The sequence below is a fragment of the Eptesicus fuscus genome, chromosome 14 (genome assembly GCF_027574615.1).
Source record: "Eptesicus fuscus isolate TK198812 chromosome 14, DD_ASM_mEF_20220401, whole genome shotgun sequence".
Classification (NCBI taxonomy): Eukaryota; Metazoa; Chordata; class Mammalia; order Chiroptera; family Vespertilionidae; genus Eptesicus; species Eptesicus fuscus.
In genome coordinates this window covers 17124023-17143132 of record NC_072486.1, presented here as the reverse complement: position 1 = coordinate 17143132, position 19110 = coordinate 17124023, and the positions used below count along the sequence as shown (strand labels likewise).

Here is a 19110-nt window from a genome sequence, read left to right as displayed (position 1 = left end):
CAGAAATCTTAGAACTTAGATTTCAGGAGTATTTCTACAATTCCCCAAAGTGCCTCACTATGCCTAAACTTGTTTGTACGAAATATATACGTATATGGTAGTTTCTGCAGAACACATGCTTACCTTCTGAGAGTCCGGAATTTTGGTATATGCCAGGCAGAGGGTGACTACATGAACTGCCTCCTATAAAAATCATAGGCAGTCTTGTCCCAACCAGGTGGTTCAGTTGGTTGGAGTATTGTCCTGTACACCAAAAGGCAGCGAGTGTGATTCCTGGTCAGGGCACATACAGGAGGCAACTGATTGATGTTTCTCACATCAATGTTTTTCTCTCTCCCCCTTCCTCTCCAAAAAAAAAACAAACAAAAACAAAAAGAAACCCCTCAGGTGAAGATTAAAGTAAAATTTTAAAGTCATAGGCAGTCTTTTTTTTCTCATTTATTAAGGTATTACATGTGTCCTTATCCCATTGCCTCCACCAACCCCCACTCATGCCCTCACCCCCCTGGTGTCTGTGTCCATTGGTTAGGCTTATATGCATGCATACAAGTCCTTTGGTTGATCTCTCTCCCTTACCCCCACTCTCCCCTGCCTTCCCTCTGATGTTTGACGGTCTGATAGATGCTTCTCTGTCTCTGGATGTTTTTGTTCATCAGTTTATGTTGTTCATTATATTCCACAAATGAGTGAGATCATGTGATATTTATCTTTCTCTGACTGGCTTATTTCACTTAGCATAATGCTCTTCGGTTCCATCCATGCTGTTGCAACTGGTAAGAATTCCTTCTTTTTTACAGTAGCACAGTATTCCATTGTGTAGATGTACCACAGTATTTTAATCTACTCATCTGCTGATGGGCACTTAGGCTGTTTCCAAATCTTAGCTATGGTAAATTGTGCTGCTATGAACATAGGGGTGCATATATCCTTCCTGATTCGTGTTTCTAGTTTCTTGGGATATATTCCTAGAAGTGAGATCACTGGGTCAAATGGGAGTTCCATTTTTAGTTTTTTGAGGAAACTCCATACCGTTCTCCACAGTGGCTGTACCAGTCTGCATTCCCACCAGCAGTGTACGAAGGTTCCTTTTATTCCACATCCTTGCCAGCACTTGTCATTTGTTGATTTGTTGACGATAGCCATTCTGACAGGTGTGAGATGGTAGCTCATTGTTGTTTTGATTTGCATCTCGGATGATTAGTGACTTTGAGCATGTTTTCATATGTCTCTTGGCCTTCCTTATGTCCTCTTTCAAAAAGTATCCATTTAGGTCCATTGCCCATTTTTTGATTGGATTGTTTATCTTCCTTTTGTTAATTTGTATGAGTTCCCTATAAATGTTGGAGATTAAGCCCTTATCGGTGATAACATTGGCAAATGTTCTCCCATGCAGTGGGCTTTCTTGTTTTGTTGATGGTTTCTTTTGCTGTACAGAAACTTGTTATTTTGATGTAGTCCCATTTGTTTTTCTCTTTAGTTTTCATTGCCCTAGGAGCTGTATTGGTGAAGATATTGCTTCAGCATATGTCTGACATTATGCTGCCTGTGGATTCCTCTAATATTTTTATGGTTTCCCATCTTACGTTTAAGTCCTTTATCCACTTTTCTATTTTTTGTGTATGGTGTAAGTTGGTGGTCTAGTTTCATTTTTTTGCATGTACCTGTTCATAGGCAGTCTTGAATGAGCTTCCTGGTTGGCAACATTTCACATGTCACAACTCATTGCTGGAGGGGGAATTAAGTGTATCCTTCAAGACTCTAGAAGAATCTTGGAAGGTCAGGCTTGGTTTTTTGGACTTAGCCCCACCAACCCTTTCCCTTTGATCTTGTTCTACATCCTTTTGCTGTATCAGATATTAGCTGTATGACTCTAGGTTGAGTCATGTGAGCCCTCTTAGTAAAGCCCCAGGGGATGGTCTTAGGGACTTCCAACACATAGTCCTCTATTGATTTATTCTACCCAATGATACGTTAAAGGTCGTTTACCAATTTAAAATATCACATTTCACATACATTTCAATACACTGTGCACTGGTTGATGACTTGAGTTGATTCTAATTTTCAATCTATTAATTTTTTCCTTGTGAAACACTAGATTCGCAGCTGCTGCAATTTTTGCTAGATCAAACACAGTACCCGCCATTACATATAGGGCAACGTTTGGCACACATTTTAAAAACTGACTGTACAATATTATATTTCTCTCTCCCTCCTTCATTTCCTAGTTACTTCTCTTTTGATCTCATCTGCAAGGTCCTTAGCAAGTATCTTTCCCACTTTATTTCCCCTCACTGAGTTCATTATTCTGATACTCAGGGAAAAATTCAATTCTAACATCTACTAATCAGCCATTAATTTTTCCATATTCTTTTTATTCCAAAAACTGAACTTTCCATTGGAATGATAGGCAAAAATATAAAATCTTGTGTCCCCAATCCACTGCTTTTTCCGTTTAGAGTTAATATTCCTTAATTATAGTAGTTTCCTCCTATGACTGTTTTTCAAACCATGTTCTTTAGGTTTGAATATTAGGAATGTTATCCTCAAGCTATTAATAGTTGATTATGACAAAAGATTCTATGGATAACTAAGTTTGGGAAGTTAGGTAAACAAAGTGTTTGCTTATTATAAAACTTTTCAGAACATTTGATATAATCGTTTGAATTGTGAACATTTTAGGATTTTGGCTAGCATGTAAATCTGCATAAGTTATATAAAAATTATTCTCCCAAGAACATCATAGAGAGATAAATATTTTATAGTATGTATTTTGAGAAATATTGTGCCTGTCCCTGGTAAGGTGGCAGTATTCACACCTGAGGTCTGGGAAGTCTGTGGATACAGATCCAGGGAGGCTGCAAATATTATGACCAACCAGATATAGCTACAATGCTGAGTAATGAAACAACTACTTTTAGAACTGAAATGTCTAAAACATTAGGCAAACTATAAATTAAAAACGAGAAAAAGTAAAAACTGTTAATAGATTATTATAGATCTATGGGAAAATTACTTTATAATTCTGAATGACAGGGAAGTATGAAGTTTCTTTAACAAAGTGGTAGTAAGTTACTTGCCCCATAAAAGGAAAATTAAATGCAGTTAGTTATAAGTCAATCACTCAATAGCTCATCTAGCAACCTGGATCTTGTATTGTTTGATTTCCAAAATGAAATGGGAAAAAAAAATACACAGAGATACTAAAAATAAGGCCACCGAGCAAGCATTTTTTTTAAGTTAATAAAAATGCATTACTACCAAATAAATTCAACAAAAAGGTTTGTTAATACTTTATTAGTATTTTCTAATGGACAGAACATAACACAAACCAAATAAAATTTTTACTCTTCTTTTTTAGTTCAATAAAAATAACACATTCTGATTGTTGTTTCTTCTTTGTTAAAGAAGGAAAGTATTGATAGAATAGTTAGGCACACAGTTGACACTCACTGTACAATGATATGCACAAGTTATCTTTTAACAATTATAATCCTAAGATGTGCTCTTTATATTTTTCCCTTGTAATACAGGAGCCATGCTCCTATAAGCAAAATTTACTATTAACAAAAGAATTTTACAAGGAGTGACAAAGAGACTTTTAAAACAAGTCCTTAAATAAAAGGATGCAGCAACAACGGAATGTAAGTTGTTGGGTTAAGAAGACATTAGTTTAAACTAGATCTCAAAACATTAAAAATTCATTTATTTTACAATTACTCAAATATACATGCATTAAATGAAAATATTGCACAAAATTAAAATTTTAGATTGTGAAATTTATATTGTTCTTAGTTTTTTAAAAATCGGTACACTTTCTGGTAGCACTTAACTGTTTGATTTTTTTCCCCCCAAACACCAGTAACACAACTTAAAATGAGCAAACTGAAATAGAAAAAAAGTTTTTAATGTTTGTTTAAAAAAATTTAAGGCTAACCAAGTGCATCCATTGGTCAATGGCACAATTATTTTCAGCAACTATTCAGTACACCCAAATTATAGGAAATGCCCATCTAACTGCTATATTTAAATCATACAATCAAATTTTTTTAGGTGAATAAACTATTGAAAGTTAATAATAATGGTTTCTAAATAGTCTGTTACCTGAAAAATCAGAAAACCCAAAGAATGATTAATTTTTATGGTTTTTGCCTACAGGCACCACTGACTTAATAAACATTCAAAAATCAAATATCAGAAGACATAAAGCCTCTTCATGTATATTTATATATGCAATAAATGCATTAAATGTAATAACTTCATTTAACATAGTACACTGTACTTATGGGTTAAATATTTTAACACAGCTTGACCAAGTCATTCAAACAATATCTCTAATTTTAGCATGACCACGGCTCTCTCTGATGTAAAACATAGATGTGCATGGAGAAGATGCACAACCGTTTACATAGACTACCATTTGACATTCCTGCTTTTGAAATATAAACTCTCTTAACAAAAATTATTTTAAAAACCCATTTACTCAAATATTTTTTTGGTATAATGCAGTTATCTTGCAGGGCTCTGTTATGAAAAATTTGCAATCTTACACGACATCTCTTTCCCTGGTTGATGGCCAGCGCTCTTCCTATTATCTAGAAATGTTTTTTCACATGTACACACTAGACTCTTACATGAATTCTTCTGTTTACCCTTAGATTTATTTATGTCAAAAATATCCTTGAACTGGGCAGGGGTATATTTGAAAATCATTGCACTTGTGGCCATGCTGATGCTTTTGACAGACATGTTTCAAACAGCCTCATTTTTAAAGCCTGGGGCATGAGGAGGGACCAGGGCAGGGAGGTACACTGAGAAGAAGAAATATTATTTCTTCCACCCGAGTTAATAAGGATCTTTTCTCTTTTGTTAAGTTTCAATGAAAGGGATTTCATTTATGTAATTTTGAAGACATGCAACACACGATGAGTAGATGCATACAAGTATGCACACCAGCATCATTAATATAAATACGATTATTATTATAAAGCTTTAAAGGAAGGCTTTACTCTGCTATGAGGCTTCACTCTTTCAGTAGGACCTCAGTGAAAACAAGACGATAATATCTTGTTCCATTCTCAAAGCTCCCAAATAACTGGGATACCAATACTCTGTCCCTCTATCTTAAGCACCCAGGCGTTCTTTTAATACCAGGATTTTGGCTCAGTGGCCCGATAAGTAGCTTCACTATTTTAAGGTTTTAGTGTTAAATATTTTTAAAACAAAAAAAGCTGACACACTCAAACCCTTAGTCAGTGGAAGTGTTTAAAACTATGCAGGAATCCTGCATATAAAGGATAGAAAGACTTCCATGATGGACACAAGGAGAAGGCGAAAACTAAGGGAAATGCAGAGGCTCCAAAACTGGAAAAGGTATTTTGTTGTTGGTATAAAATTATTTGAGGGACTTAAATGTATACACTGAGGGGTTTTGCCAACTTGCTTTACTTAGTAGAATTTTACATTATGCAAAATATAAATAAAAGCATATTTTAAAAAATATTATAGTTCTGTTTTTCATTATTTTCATATATGTACACTATAATAGAATTAGGGATTTGTATGTTTACATATGACTAATAAACTCATTTAATCCTTTTATTTTCTATTTTTAAAATCACCTAAGGTATGTCTAGATCACACAATTTAAAATTATCAAATGGTAACTTTCAATAGAGTGCTGTTTCCTTTCACATTTTCATTATTTTTAGAAGGACAGAATTTTTTGGCTGTCTTTCAACAAATTATACCCCTATTTTATAATGGTAATTAATCTCTTAAAGGTAAAGAAAACGGCAATAATTTTGAAACTTAAGTGAGAGCCACCATATGCTTCTTTTTTTTTGCATAAAGAATACCAAAAGAAAACGTGGACTGAGTACCGTAAGAGCAAAAGAGAGCCCTTAAAGCACATTAGAATCAATTAAAGCTAGTTTTATACCAGTGAACAAATCCAATCATTCTGTTTCTGATTGGTTTTATTTTATGTCTCAGAGCTGTAAATTTGGGTATAAGGTTAATTCATACCTTAAGGGCATTCTGTCACTTTTCCCAGACCCAAAATAGATGTTCCAAAGATCATTCATCTGGCTAACCTACAATATATCAAAATTCCAAGAGACCTATAAAATCATTATGCAAAACAAATCCCTCCAAATCACACATTGCACAGTCTCCCACTTCAGACAAATTAGCTAATGTATCTGTGAACCGTTCTTTGTGCTTTCCTTGGCTCTCATGCATACACTCTGGCACTGTGTCACTGCTGCAGAACGCTGATTAGTTTAAAACGAAAGAGACAGACGTCGTTCTTGCTTGAGATGGGGGCAGTATCCTCTCAGTGTTGCAAAAATATGCACCAAATCATTTAAGACATGGCAACTCTCTTGGTAGTGATGGATTACAGACAAGGATGAAAAAAACCACAGTTTTGTGGATGTATTAATAATCTATTTGAGACATTAAGAGACTGGTGCAGGCACAACAGTATATGAGTTAAGCCCCAGAAGATCTGTCCACACTTTAGTTCTGGAAAAAAGGAACACCAGCTTCACAGATTGGAGTGTCACCTTTTCTGCAAAGAAGGCGCTTGAGATGTCTGAAGTTTCTGTTTATATTTCTGCATCTGCATTGATCGTGAATGCAGTTTGTTGAAAAGTTCACGGAATTTATACTGTGGAAATAAGGTTTCCAAAAAGCCTTCCAAGAAGACATAAACCATTCTCCTATTTAACTGGTTGTGCTGAAACATTTCAAAAACACGAAGAATACCTTTCCGTGTTGTCTCAGCCCCAATAATGTGCTTCAGTTCATCTACATAGGGGGGAAAAGAAACACAGTTCATTACTCAAATAAAGGAAGCACAGGGCCTACTAGTACACTATGCTCTACGTTAAACCAAGTATACAAAGAACACAGCAGAGTAACTAAAAAGTACAGGTGTTCAGTTAATGCGTTTCAGCCATGTATTGTAACTGAGATTTAAAATTTATACACGTGCATGCATGCCTCCAATCACTGATGCAATAGATACTGGGAGACATGACAGCACATGAGAAAGAAATAGGACCCAGCTCAGGAACCCCAATGAGAATTACAATCCTGTCCCTTAACACATATACTATATGATACTCACCTACCCTGAGTTTGTTTCTTTATCTGTAAAATGGGGATTTATAACAACCAATATCCTTATAACACTAAGGATTTATAAGGCTTTAATTAAATAATGTGAAAAGTGACCTATAAACTCAAAAACATATTCTTATTATGTGTAATGCACAATGAGAAATACGCTATAAGGAAATTATGTGTGAAAGCTGACATATGATCTCAAAAAAACCTGTGACACAGTAACAGTGCCATTAAAATACAAAAAATATAAAAATGTATATGGAGGGTAGAATTCTACACGAGAATATAAGGCAAGGTCCGTTCCAGGAAGTAATAAATGAAGTGGACGTTGCTACCTGGGCAGGAATTTGACAGATACAACCAGATGAAGGATTCGCTTTGGTGGAGAAACATCAGTGAGTGAGCACTAAGGGCACAAAACCAGGCAGATGCCAGGAGTGGGGGTGGTGCCATCGGCTGAATCTAGGGTTTCCCTTGAGAAAGTGGAGAAGAGAATGGGACTGACAGTGCTGTGACTGTCGGGATGAGCGACTTTGGAGTTTACTCACAGGCAACATGAGGCCACTAGAGATATCTGAGTATGGGAACAACACGTATGATTATTCTCAATTATTCATAATCAGGACCCTAATAGTAGTACTAGTAAATATTACTCTGGTGCTGGTGAAAGAAACACGCAACTTCAAAAGGTATGTTTCTAACTAGGGGTACAATATACTTTAACACAAGTGAGGGATTATAAACGTATTTTTATATCTACCTTCACTTCCTGCCAGTCTTCACACAGTGTCATCTTCTCAGGGCCTTCCCGGTCACCCCATCTATGTCTGCACTTACTGACACCTCCCTTGTCCTGACTCTCTGTTGTCTCAGCACTTTCCACTATGGAACATACTGTGCTATATTATTGTTTTGTCTGATTTCTGTGTCCCTTCATTAGAGTGTTAGCTCCAAGTAGGCAAAGATTAGTGCAAAGAATAGTGTATGGCACATGATACGCTCTCAAAAAATACTTACTGAATAAATGCATTAAGAATTCTTTCAGCTGCATAATTGAGTCAGTTTATAGCAAGACCTAATGTATTCTAGTGGTTTATTACATAATATTTTAAGTTATTGTGTCTTTTTATTTTTCTGAAATGTTATTTCTATAATTTGCTTTTAAAATCCAAATGCAACAATATAGTTTATAGGGCAGAATTAACAGCCATGTGGTAAGTTTCCAACTTAACTGACAGAAGAGAAAGTCGATTATTAAAATCTATGATGGAAATTTAGTTTTAAATTATAGAAGAATAGGTATTCTATGATATTAAAGAATTTAACAAATATATCTTTTAGATTCTCTACATCCATAATTTAAATGTGGAAAGAAGATACCTAGGTATGTCAAAGATATTCATAACCAAAGGAGGGACCAAATAACCACGCAGCCATACAAACTGCTTGTCATATTACATACCTTCTCTTCCTGAGAGAAGACAAAAGGGACAAAGGGAATTTAACTTAGTGAATAGGCGTGTTCTAAAGAAGTAACTCAAATTAGACCACAGGATGCCATTATGTGTACTTTCTTTGAGATCATGTTTTAATAAAGATTAATATTAGATCAGTCAGTTGTTCCTATGTAAAGGCATTCTTTGAAAAAAGAATATTCTTCCTAAAACCTCAAACTTCAGATTCCTTTATTAGCCCTTAAGTCTGTTACATATTTTATTTATCATCCAATTATCCTCAAAATATTTCAAGGCAGCAAAGTGAAGTGGTTGAAAGCACCACTTTTTTTCAAGTGGTTGAAAGAACTGGCTTTCATATCACTCAGAGCTGAGTCAGAATCCCAACACTTGCTTATCAGCTATAAACTTTGGGTACCTTACTTAATCTCTTTGAGCTTCTGTTTCCTCACATATAAAGTTGCAACATTAACAGTGCCTAGCTTCATAATATTGTAACGAGGACTGGTTAAGAAAAAACGAGGACTGCCAGAACAGTGCCTCGTATATGGTAAGTAATCAAATGGTAGTTGTTATAATCAAACTAGAATGCTCAATGCCAAAAATTCAGAACTACAAATTAGTGAGTGTTTTACCCAACATGTTCACTCACCTGGCATAATTGAAAGTAGTTTAGTTTTTCCTGCAATTCTTGTTCTCATTCGGATAGCTTTATCTCTGCATGGAACAGCTTCTGCTAAAATGCCATTTGGCCAAAAGGCATCTCTATTTAAAAAGATTAAATTTTATAACTATTTTTATTTTCTAATAATACAAGTTGGTACAATTATTCCAATTTTCTACAGAAAACACAAATGTAAACAGAAAGAGGAAATATTTCTGAAATTTTATAAAAGTATGATATTCAACAAATAGAAACTAAGTACAAGGTTCAATTTTAGGTATAAAAGGATACACACAAGGAAGATACAGATGAATTCTGCCCTAATATAATTTATAAACACTGACAAATGATAAAGATAGCAAAACGGAATACATAAACAACTATATCACAGCATTTAACTTCAAAGTAGGCCTCTCCTCTCATTGAGATTGAACATCTCATCTAAATACAACCCACAACATCCTGAATTTGGGTAGAGTTACTCTCCCTCAGGTCCTTTATCACTAAGCCAACATAAAACAAACTCTGCACCCACACCTTACAGCTGGATTGAGTACAATGTTCCTTTCACACATATAATCCGTTCTCCTTCACTTTCACAGCATGCTTAATTCTTGTTCCTTATTTATGAGGCCAAAAGCAGGAATTCAAGCACAATAACTAAGCTTCCGTCAGGGAATCTGGCCTAAGGGAGAGAGAATCCCCAGAGCGGTCGTTCTGAACTTTACACAGTAGAAACACCTGGGAGCTTTAAAACTCTTAATGTGCAGGCCTTCCAACAGATTAATTAAGTCAGGCTCTGGAGAGAGGCCCAAGCACCAGCACTTTGTAAAGCTTTCCAAGCGATTTCACTGTGCAGCCAAGGCTGAGAATCACTGCTCCAGAGGAACACCATTTACCTACCCTGAAACAGAATCAATGTGCCAGGGCAGTGGTCCAACTTTTGGAAACAGTATGGCACAGAGGAAAATGTAGCTTCAGATTAGAGAAACCCGGTTCCCTGTTTCCAGCACACAAGCTTTTGGGCAAGCTGCCTAACTTGTCTAATCCTCAATTTCCTCCTAACAAAATGGAGACAAAAATCCCTATCTCGTGAAACATGATAAAACCAGAAAGTGTACATAAAGAAGTTGGCATAGTACCAAGCAAAGAGTGCTTAATACTGATAGCTCCCTTCTTGCTTCTATCATTTTAAAATACACGATGCCATGAATATTGATGTCTTTGCTTATCTTTCACTCCTAGAAAAGAGGTCCATTTCTCTGCTACACCAGGCTTTTCTTGAAGGAACTGCATCAGAGTCCCTGGTGATTGGCAAAGTGCTAGGCATAAAGGAGGGGCTCGAAATACTTTTATAGAATGAACATATAAACTGGACTATAACTGCTCTTCATGTGTATTATTTTCAGAGGTTCAAATAGTTAAAAAATTAGACTATGGTCAGAGACATACATACTTTTTAAAGTTTTCATTTAAAATCAAGGTTAGCAAACAAGCAGAAAAAAGAAATCCCCAACACTAGGTATTGGATTATATGGCCATGCCTTGTCCACACTCGTATTTCAATTATTTTAAAGTGACTTTAAAATGCCTAGCATCTTAAGAATTTTCTTTTATGCTTTTTTCTATTCTGGTTTTAAAGAAAACAAAGATCAACATGCCCATGTAAAAAATGTTTATTACAATTCTTAAGTCTTTTGGCTCATCAACTTTATGGCCAGGAAGGAAAGAAAAGCAATCAGAGTTAATTAGTGATAACAATGCTAAACTCTGTACTACCTGAAAGAAGTGACTGTGTCTTAGATATACCTGAAACGTTTCACTAAGTCCGCTACTTGCTCAGGTGAGGTCATCCAATCAACATGGTCGACTATTTTTCTGAAAGTAAAGAAATTTATATACAGTCAAAATTTTAGGTGAATAAAATAAACACTACTTTCATGAAGTAATAAGCAACTTAATTTGCATATAAATAATCTCTGAGAAAAATAGACTGCTTTAATGATGTTCTTAAAGGGCCCAGAGAAGGACATATCCTAAGAAGGTTGAACAATTTACTTTCAGAAGTAAAAGTTTAAAAGCTAAGTAATAATTGAAGGAATAAAAATTAAAAAATGTGGTACCTATTAATAGTATCACCATATGTGGCTCTAATAAGCTGTTGAAGTAGGTTTTTGATATTTCTTCGCAACCACTGATTTCTCTCTTTTAAGTCGAACACTTCATCCATGAGAAGCAGCATTACCCTAAGCGGAATATTGTCATCCACCTAACAATGTATGAGAAGAAATAAGCATGTTTAATTGAGTTACCTACCTACCATAAATGGGACACTTCACAAAATTATTGCTACCATTTCACAGGTCAGAGAACAAGTTATATTATAGCTTGCATAACCTGACATTTCATTCTAACTTAGAAAAGACATTTTTAAAAGTCATTTTGACAGAATACAGAATTTTACAGCCCTATAATGATGAGTAAATTCCATGACTATAATAATGGTCTTGGGGAAAGATTATTGGCTCTTTTACTTTTAGTAGAGTCTGTATTAGCTGGATAAGGCAAATACTAGCCCCTTTGCCTATTTCCTAGGGCATGTTTTTCAAAAGAACAAAGTAGTCTCAACATTCCTCCTTATCCTACCTAATAATAGACAAATATGCAAATTGACCACACCTTCGCTACGCCCAAGCCATGCCCACAAGCCAAGCCACGCCCACCAGCCAATCAGGATGAGTATGCAAATTACCCCAACCAAGATGGCGGTTAATTTGCATATCAAGACAGCATAGAAAGAAGCCAAGAGCTGCAGAAGGGAGCAAAGCTGCAGAGAAGCAAGCAAGCTGGGGGGAGGAGAAGGGAGGAGCGGAGGCGGGGCCGGGGGAGAAGGAAGGAGAGCAGGCGAGCCGGCGGAGAAGGGAGAAAAGCAGGCGGGCTGGCGGAAAAGGTGGAGCGGAGGAGAAGGGAGGAGAGCAGGTGGGACGGGGTAGAGTGCAGCAGGAAACCATATTGCAGGATTCTTCTTGCAACGGGAATGCTAGTCCTATATAATAAAAGCCTAATATGCTAATGATATGCTAAGGCTGCTCAACCACTCGCTATGATATGGACTGACCACCAGGGGGCGGACAGTTGACCAGTCGACCAGTTGCTATGACGTGCACTGACCACCAGGGGGAAGACGCTCTGACAAGTAGGTTAGCTTGCTGCTGGGGTCTGGCTGATCGGGACTGAGCAAGACAGGCCGGACATGCCCAGGAACCCTCCCGCGGCCCCCTCCCCGGCTGGCCAACCTCCTGCGTCTCTCCCTGGCCCTGATCGTGCACTGGTGGGGTCCCTCGGCTTGGCCTGTGCCCTCTTGCAATCTGGGACCCCTCGAGGGATGTTGGAGAGACGGTTTCGGCCCAATCCTGGCCAGGCCAAGGAACCCCACTGTGCATAAAATTCATGCACCGGGCCTCTAGTTTAATATAACAAAACACAATCTACACAAAATGTGTTGTGCTTGATTAGTGAGTTTTATGTATTTAGGTATTTTCAGGGAAAAGAATTGAATAAAATCTAGTAAACAGCTAGCAGTACTAAGACATTTCTCTAAACTATGAGAATTTTAACATTTAACCAGTAAAAATGTGAACACTTTTATAATGGGAATATTTGATTAACAATGTAAAAAGTAAAGGAAGACAATAGAACGCTTTGATGCAAAAAAATATATACAAAGCCAAAACAGGAGCAGATTTAGAAATGCGACAGAATTGCATATAATTGCCAGTTAAGCTTATAACTCTTTCATCACTAAGATACTCTCTCTAATGATTTCTTCATCAGTGCTGTAATTTAAACAATGAGAAAACAGTATGAATTATACATTTTTCACTGTCGTGCTGTAAACATTTTCTTAAGTGTACCTTCCCTTTCACAACATACTGAAAGCTCAGAATTTAACCAAGGGGAGGGGAACATGGTAGTGGGGGAGGTCAGGAAGGATACATTTCATTACAGAGGCAAAATAAAAACTGTTCTCTGATTAAGTACGTTCGAGTTTGGTGCCACATGGCAATTCTAATAAAAGGTTAAACTGTAAAAACCCTTAACAAAAGGTATGATGTTATGGATATTATACCATAATATAAATTATTCTGAAATAGTCTTAAAACAGATTAAATATTGTATTTTTAAAGATAGTTTATCATAAAGAAGTTTAATGAGAAAATGAAGGGAAATAATCATAACTGTAAAATAAATCTGCCTAATACAATAGAATAGAGCCCAGACCCAAACATATACAATCATCTGATTTGTGGCAAAGGAGAAGCACAGAAATCGGGGAAAAGAAAGCCTTCTCAGTAACTGGTGCTTAGGTCAAATGGACCCCTACCTCATCCATACACAAAAATCAACCTTACATGAATGCCAAATGTAAGTTTCAGCATGGTAAAACAAACAGAAATATTAAAGAAAACCACATATATTTGTGACCTTGCAACAGGTACGATTGTATATACAGTTAAACAAAAGCACACAAAGCAAAACACAATCTGACAAAGAATTAATATTTAGATCATATAAAGCACTCTTACTAATCAAAAGACAAAAACAGCCAAGCCAACAGAAAAATAAGGAAAAGCACTAGACACAAAAGACAAGACACCCAAAAGGCCAATAAACATATGAAATGGGGTTCAACATTTCAGTCATAAGAGAAATGAAAATCCACATGAGATACAAAAACCAGAACGACTAAAGATAAAAAGACACACACTGGCAGGCTTGGACCACTGGAATTCTCATGCATTGCGGGTGGCAGTGAAAGTGGAAAAAACACTTCGGGAAACTATGGGGCAGTATCCATTAAAACCGAACCTTTGCATACCCTCTAACCAAGCAATTCTACTCCTAGGTATAGCCCCAACCGAGACATGTACCAGAACATTCATTGGAATACTATTCATAATACAACAAATAAATTGTACTATATTTACAAAATGGGGTACTGTAAGGCCACAAGAATGAAGAAATTACAATCACACAAAACAACATGAACAAATATCACAATGTTGAGCACAAAAAAAGAAAAGCCAGACTTAAAGGAGTACGTACCTTATAGTTTCATTTACATAAAGTATAAAAGCAGGGTGGAAGTCAGGATAGTGATTACCCTTGGTGGGGGAGAGCATAGTGACAGGAGAGAGCATTAGGGGCTTTCTGGGGTACTGACAACAATCTGTTTCTTGTTTAGAGTGCTGATTACATGGACATGTTCAGCTTGTAAGAATTCATCAAACTCAATACTTACAATAAATGTACATTAACGGTAGCTATATGTTACTATACTTCATTAAAAAGATCTATCAAGTATGATTTGAATCACAACTGAATACTATCCAAAATAAAATTAACTCACAGTATCATCAAGTTGAGCTGAGACTCGACAATGTTCAGGATCTGAATCAGTCTTTGGAATTAAAGGAGGCATCTAACATAAAAAAAAGAAAAAGGAAAAAAGTAAACCCACAAGCAGTGAAAGAACAAATAATAAAACAAAACAATTATCAAACATAATAAATGGCATTTGATTTGATATATAGTATTTAAAAAGTATTCACAATCTATAATTAGAAACGAAGTGTGATTATTTCATTACTGAAAGATTTTTTTTTTTAATGCTTAACTTTTTAGTTGGAAGGGGAGATTACTTAGTCAAAATCCCATACCTTTTTGAAGAATTTAAAGCTAAGAAAGGTTAAATGATTTAAAGACCAAAAGTTAGTAACACAGACAGGGAATAAAACTCCAATCTTCTTTCTTTTACCACAGAGAGCTTGATAGTATGATAACAGGATAAAAAAACTAACCCCATTGGACAAATTGTGGTAAAAAAGGACAGGAAGAACAGTACTAGCTGATAATTTATCAACACAGGAAGAACCATCAAGATCACCTATTATAACCCTTTCATGTTATTGATGTGGAAAAAGAAGCCTGGAAAAGTTCAGTGACTTTGTACGAAGTCACAGAAGTGGCACTGGAAATCCTCCTTTCAGTGAGTGTACTTCCCATGAATAGAAATGAAGGTGAAGCATCAGAGAAAGTATGAGAATTAATGGAGAAGTATGACTGACACACACTATTTTAGGAGTTGTCTCTTTCAGTAAAAACATTCTGTGTTTCTGTATATTTCCTCTTCATTCAAACTGATCTAATGAAAACTGTAATAGCTGTATGTTTTCTTTCATAATCTTAATTATGACAAACAACTAGATCAAAATTTGAAGGTACAAATTATGAAACAACCAACTACTTGGTCCACTACCTGTACTTTACCAATTTAAAATATTTGTTTCACATAGATTTTAAAATTATACCATAGCAGAGACTGAGAAGTGACTGGATTTTATAGTATACATTTCTGGTAAGAATGTATTCTCTTTAGTTATTTTGTTTGTTTGTTTTTTAATTCTTTATGAGACTGTATGTTAGAGGGCTTTGAACTTTTGAAAGAAATAGGTAAATCTAAGCAGGGACTCAATAAATTTTAGGTGACTTAAAAATAATTTGCTTTAGACATTAATGCAAATTATCTTACCTTGAAAAATGATTGCTTTATGTCTTGACCTAGTCTTTCTGACATTCTGCCCATGTTGTCTGACATTTTAGTCATTCCCTCTGCCAAGCTATCAGGAAGGGATTTTACTGCATTGGAAACATTCCTCATAGAATTTCGAAGTGGATTCACAAAAGTGTCCATCTAAAGAGGAAAAGATATTATACCAAGACTTTATTGTATCAGATCCGTTATTCAACTGAGAAGTTTGAGAAAACACAGAGTGTAACATATGGAAGATGCAATAATTTTCTAATCTATAATAGCTCATTTCATTTAAAAAGTATGTAAATGTGTCTTTGATGTGTCTTAAAAATGTATTTTCACACACAAATGTATAACTAAAAAATTTGAGTGATAATGTTATTGATAGAAAATAAATATAAACTGTGGCTGCTTTATTTATTAAATTCTGAAAATAAAATTTTTCAAAACAAAAACTGATGCAAGTGGAATTAGCTATAACATCCTTCTGCCACAATTCAAGGCAACGATGACAGATATTTTGAGGAGATACTGAAAAGTAAACAAGCTGATAAGAAACCGAAAGCTGAAATAACTAACAAGTGGCTATTTAAAATCAATATTTAAAAATAATTTTTAGGATACATACATTCGATGTAGGGAATTTGAAATCCATTAGGAAGAAGAAAAAAAGAAGTTGCAAACCAGATATGTAAATGATATTTGTATAAGGAGAACACAAAAACTATAAAAGAAAATATGATCAGAGATATAAAATGGAATAATCTTCAGAGGATTTGGAGCAGTAAAATAGAAATGTGGCTGCTCCATACAAATGTTCGATAATTTCAATGAAGAAAGGAAGCAACATCTAAAGAAACAAAGCAGCTGAATACAGAACTATCTGAGATTAAAAAAAAAAGGGTGGGGGGTGGACACAAAACCAGTCATACCAAACTACAAGAATATTTCCCAGAAAATGCTGAGTCTCATAAAAACTACCACAAAACAAATTATGTGCCCTGCAAAAATAAAAAAGCAAATGGTAGAAAAACGAACCCCACTGTTTAAAGAACATGACATAATGTTAATACATGATATAAAGAAGACAAAATTACTCTAATATGCTTTTGTAGTTTCCATCAAGAAAAGCACTCTGGAAAGGTAGAATAAGACAGCAATAACAACAACAAAAAAACTGAATTTCAAAAATAACTGTAGAAGGGATAGAGTTTTGGTTACTCCCCAGCTTAAGTTGAACCAATAGAGCTATAAAAACGCTTGATAGAATATACAACCTACAGGGGGACATTGTCAAAGTACAACAATTTAGAGTAGAAACAAAGGACAGAAATGAGCATGAAGAAAGGTTCTGAACAACACTACCACTGGTGAAAAGAAAAATGGAAATAAAAAGGATAAAAAGATGAAGCGTGTGTCCGTCTGTAATTCTAATTCTATACACAGTAATTTTTGGTTAACCATGAGAATACTCAAATCAATCAGAACATTTTTTCCAACACTGACATTATTGCCAGGAGTTTTTGTTTAACCGGAATGACATTATAAATGAACTATTATAAGAGCACTAGAGGCCCGGTGCACAAAATTCGTGCATGGAGGGGGGGCATGTCCCTCAGCCCAGCCTGCACTCTCTCCAATCTGGGACCCCTCTCACAATCCAGGACTGCTGGCTCCTAACTGCTCGCCTGCCTGCCTGCCTGATTGCCCCTAACTGCTTCTGCCTGCCAGCCTGATCACCCCCTAACCACTCCACTGCCAGCCTGATTGATGCCTAACTGCTCCCCTGCCAGCCTGTTTGCCCCCAACTTCCCTCCTCTGCCAGCCTGGTCACCCCTAACTGCCCTCCCCTACAGGGTTGATCGCCTCCAACTGCCCTCCCTTGCAGGCCTGGTCCCTCCCAACTGCCCTCCCTTGCAGGCCTGGTGCTTCCCAACTGCCCTCCCCTGATGGCCATCTTATGTCCACATGGGGGCAGGATCTTTGACCACATGGGGGAAGCCATTTTGTGTGTTGGAGTGATGGTCAATCTGCATATTACTCTTTTATTAGATAGGATAGAGGCCTGGTGCACGGGTGGGGGCCAGCTGGTTTGCCCTGAAGGGTGTCCCGGATCAGGATGGGGGTTCCCTTGGGGCGTGGGGCAGCCTGAGTGAGGGGCCTGTGGTGGTATGCAGGCCAGCCATGCCCCATGGCAACCCAAGCGGAGGCCCTGGTATCTGGAATTTATTTACCTTCTACAATGGAAACTTTGTAGCCTGGAGTAGAGGCTGAGGCCGGCAAGGGCAGGTAGAAAGCTTGGCTTCCTCCGTTGCCTGGGAAACCCAAGCCTCCCTCCTGCTCTCTGTGGCTGTAGCCATCTTGGTTGGATTTATTTGCATACTTGCTCTGATTGGCAGGTGGACGTGGCTTGTGGGTGTAGTGAAGGTACAGTCAATTTGCATATTACTTTTTTATTAGGTAGGACAAGCAGAATTAAGAGAGATAAACATGAAACTACAACATTTAAAATACACAGCTTGAGGGAAAATTGTCACCTGTCTACTAAGTTATAATGTTCACAGAAGAGGTAGAATTTCAGAAGCATAGAAGGCATGAATTTCACTTTAATCCACAACCTATATTAAAAACTATTTGATGAATCTATCTTCCCACCCCCAGAGTCATCAGTCTGTTGCACACTTCCATGTCTCTAAATCTATTTTGTTTGTCAGTTTATTTTGTTCATCAGATTCCACACGTGAGGCAGTGAAGGCCTGGAAAGCGGGAGGAGTGAAGAGAAGGGGTAATGGAGGGGAAAAAGGGGACACCTGTAATACTTTCAACAATAAAGATTAAAAAAATATTGTCAAGGAACAAACTGATGGTTACCAGAGGGGGGCTTGGGAGGCTGGTTGGAAAAGGTGAAGGGATTAAGAAGTACAAACTAGTCACAGCTGGTTTTGCCCTGTGGTTAGATCGTTGGCCCATGGATTTGCACTAAAGGGTTGCAGGTTCAATTCCGATCAAGGGCAAGTACCTGTTTCAGGACAGGGCCCAGGGAGCATGCAAGAGGCAACCAATCGATCTCTCACATTGATGTTTCTCTCCCTCTCTCTCTCTTTCTCTCTCTCTCACCCATCCTCCTCCCTTCCTTTCTCTCTAAAAATCAATGGGAAAAAATATCCTCAGGTGAGGATTAACAACAACAAAAAAGTACAAATTAGCAGTTACAAAATAGTCATGGGGATGTAAAGTACAGCAAAGGGAATATAGTCAATAATCTA

At 36.7% G+C, this 19110-nt stretch overlaps 1 protein-coding gene across 3 annotated transcripts in view; it reads right to left on the bottom strand.

Annotated features, from left to right (window-relative positions):
• Window positions 1-3278: 3278 nt before the first annotated feature.
• SNX13 (sorting nexin 13) overlaps window positions 3279-19110 on the bottom strand; it is a 103335-nt gene continuing 87503 nt past the window's right edge. For all 3 annotated transcript variants that reach the window (XM_054725902.1, XM_054725903.1, XM_028156098.2), the window contains 6 exons: window positions 15842-16003; window positions 14660-14731; window positions 11373-11518; window positions 11059-11127; window positions 9238-9350; window positions 3279-6810 (listed from right to left, as the gene is read on the bottom strand). In XM_054725902.1, the coding sequence (XP_054581877.1) occupies window positions 6563-6810; window positions 9238-9350; window positions 11059-11127; window positions 11373-11518; window positions 14660-14731; window positions 15842-16003 (810 nt within the window). In that variant the 3' untranslated portion in view covers window positions 3279-6562. The remainder of the gene's footprint in view (window positions 6811-9237; window positions 9351-11058; window positions 11128-11372; window positions 11519-14659; window positions 14732-15841; window positions 16004-19110) is intronic.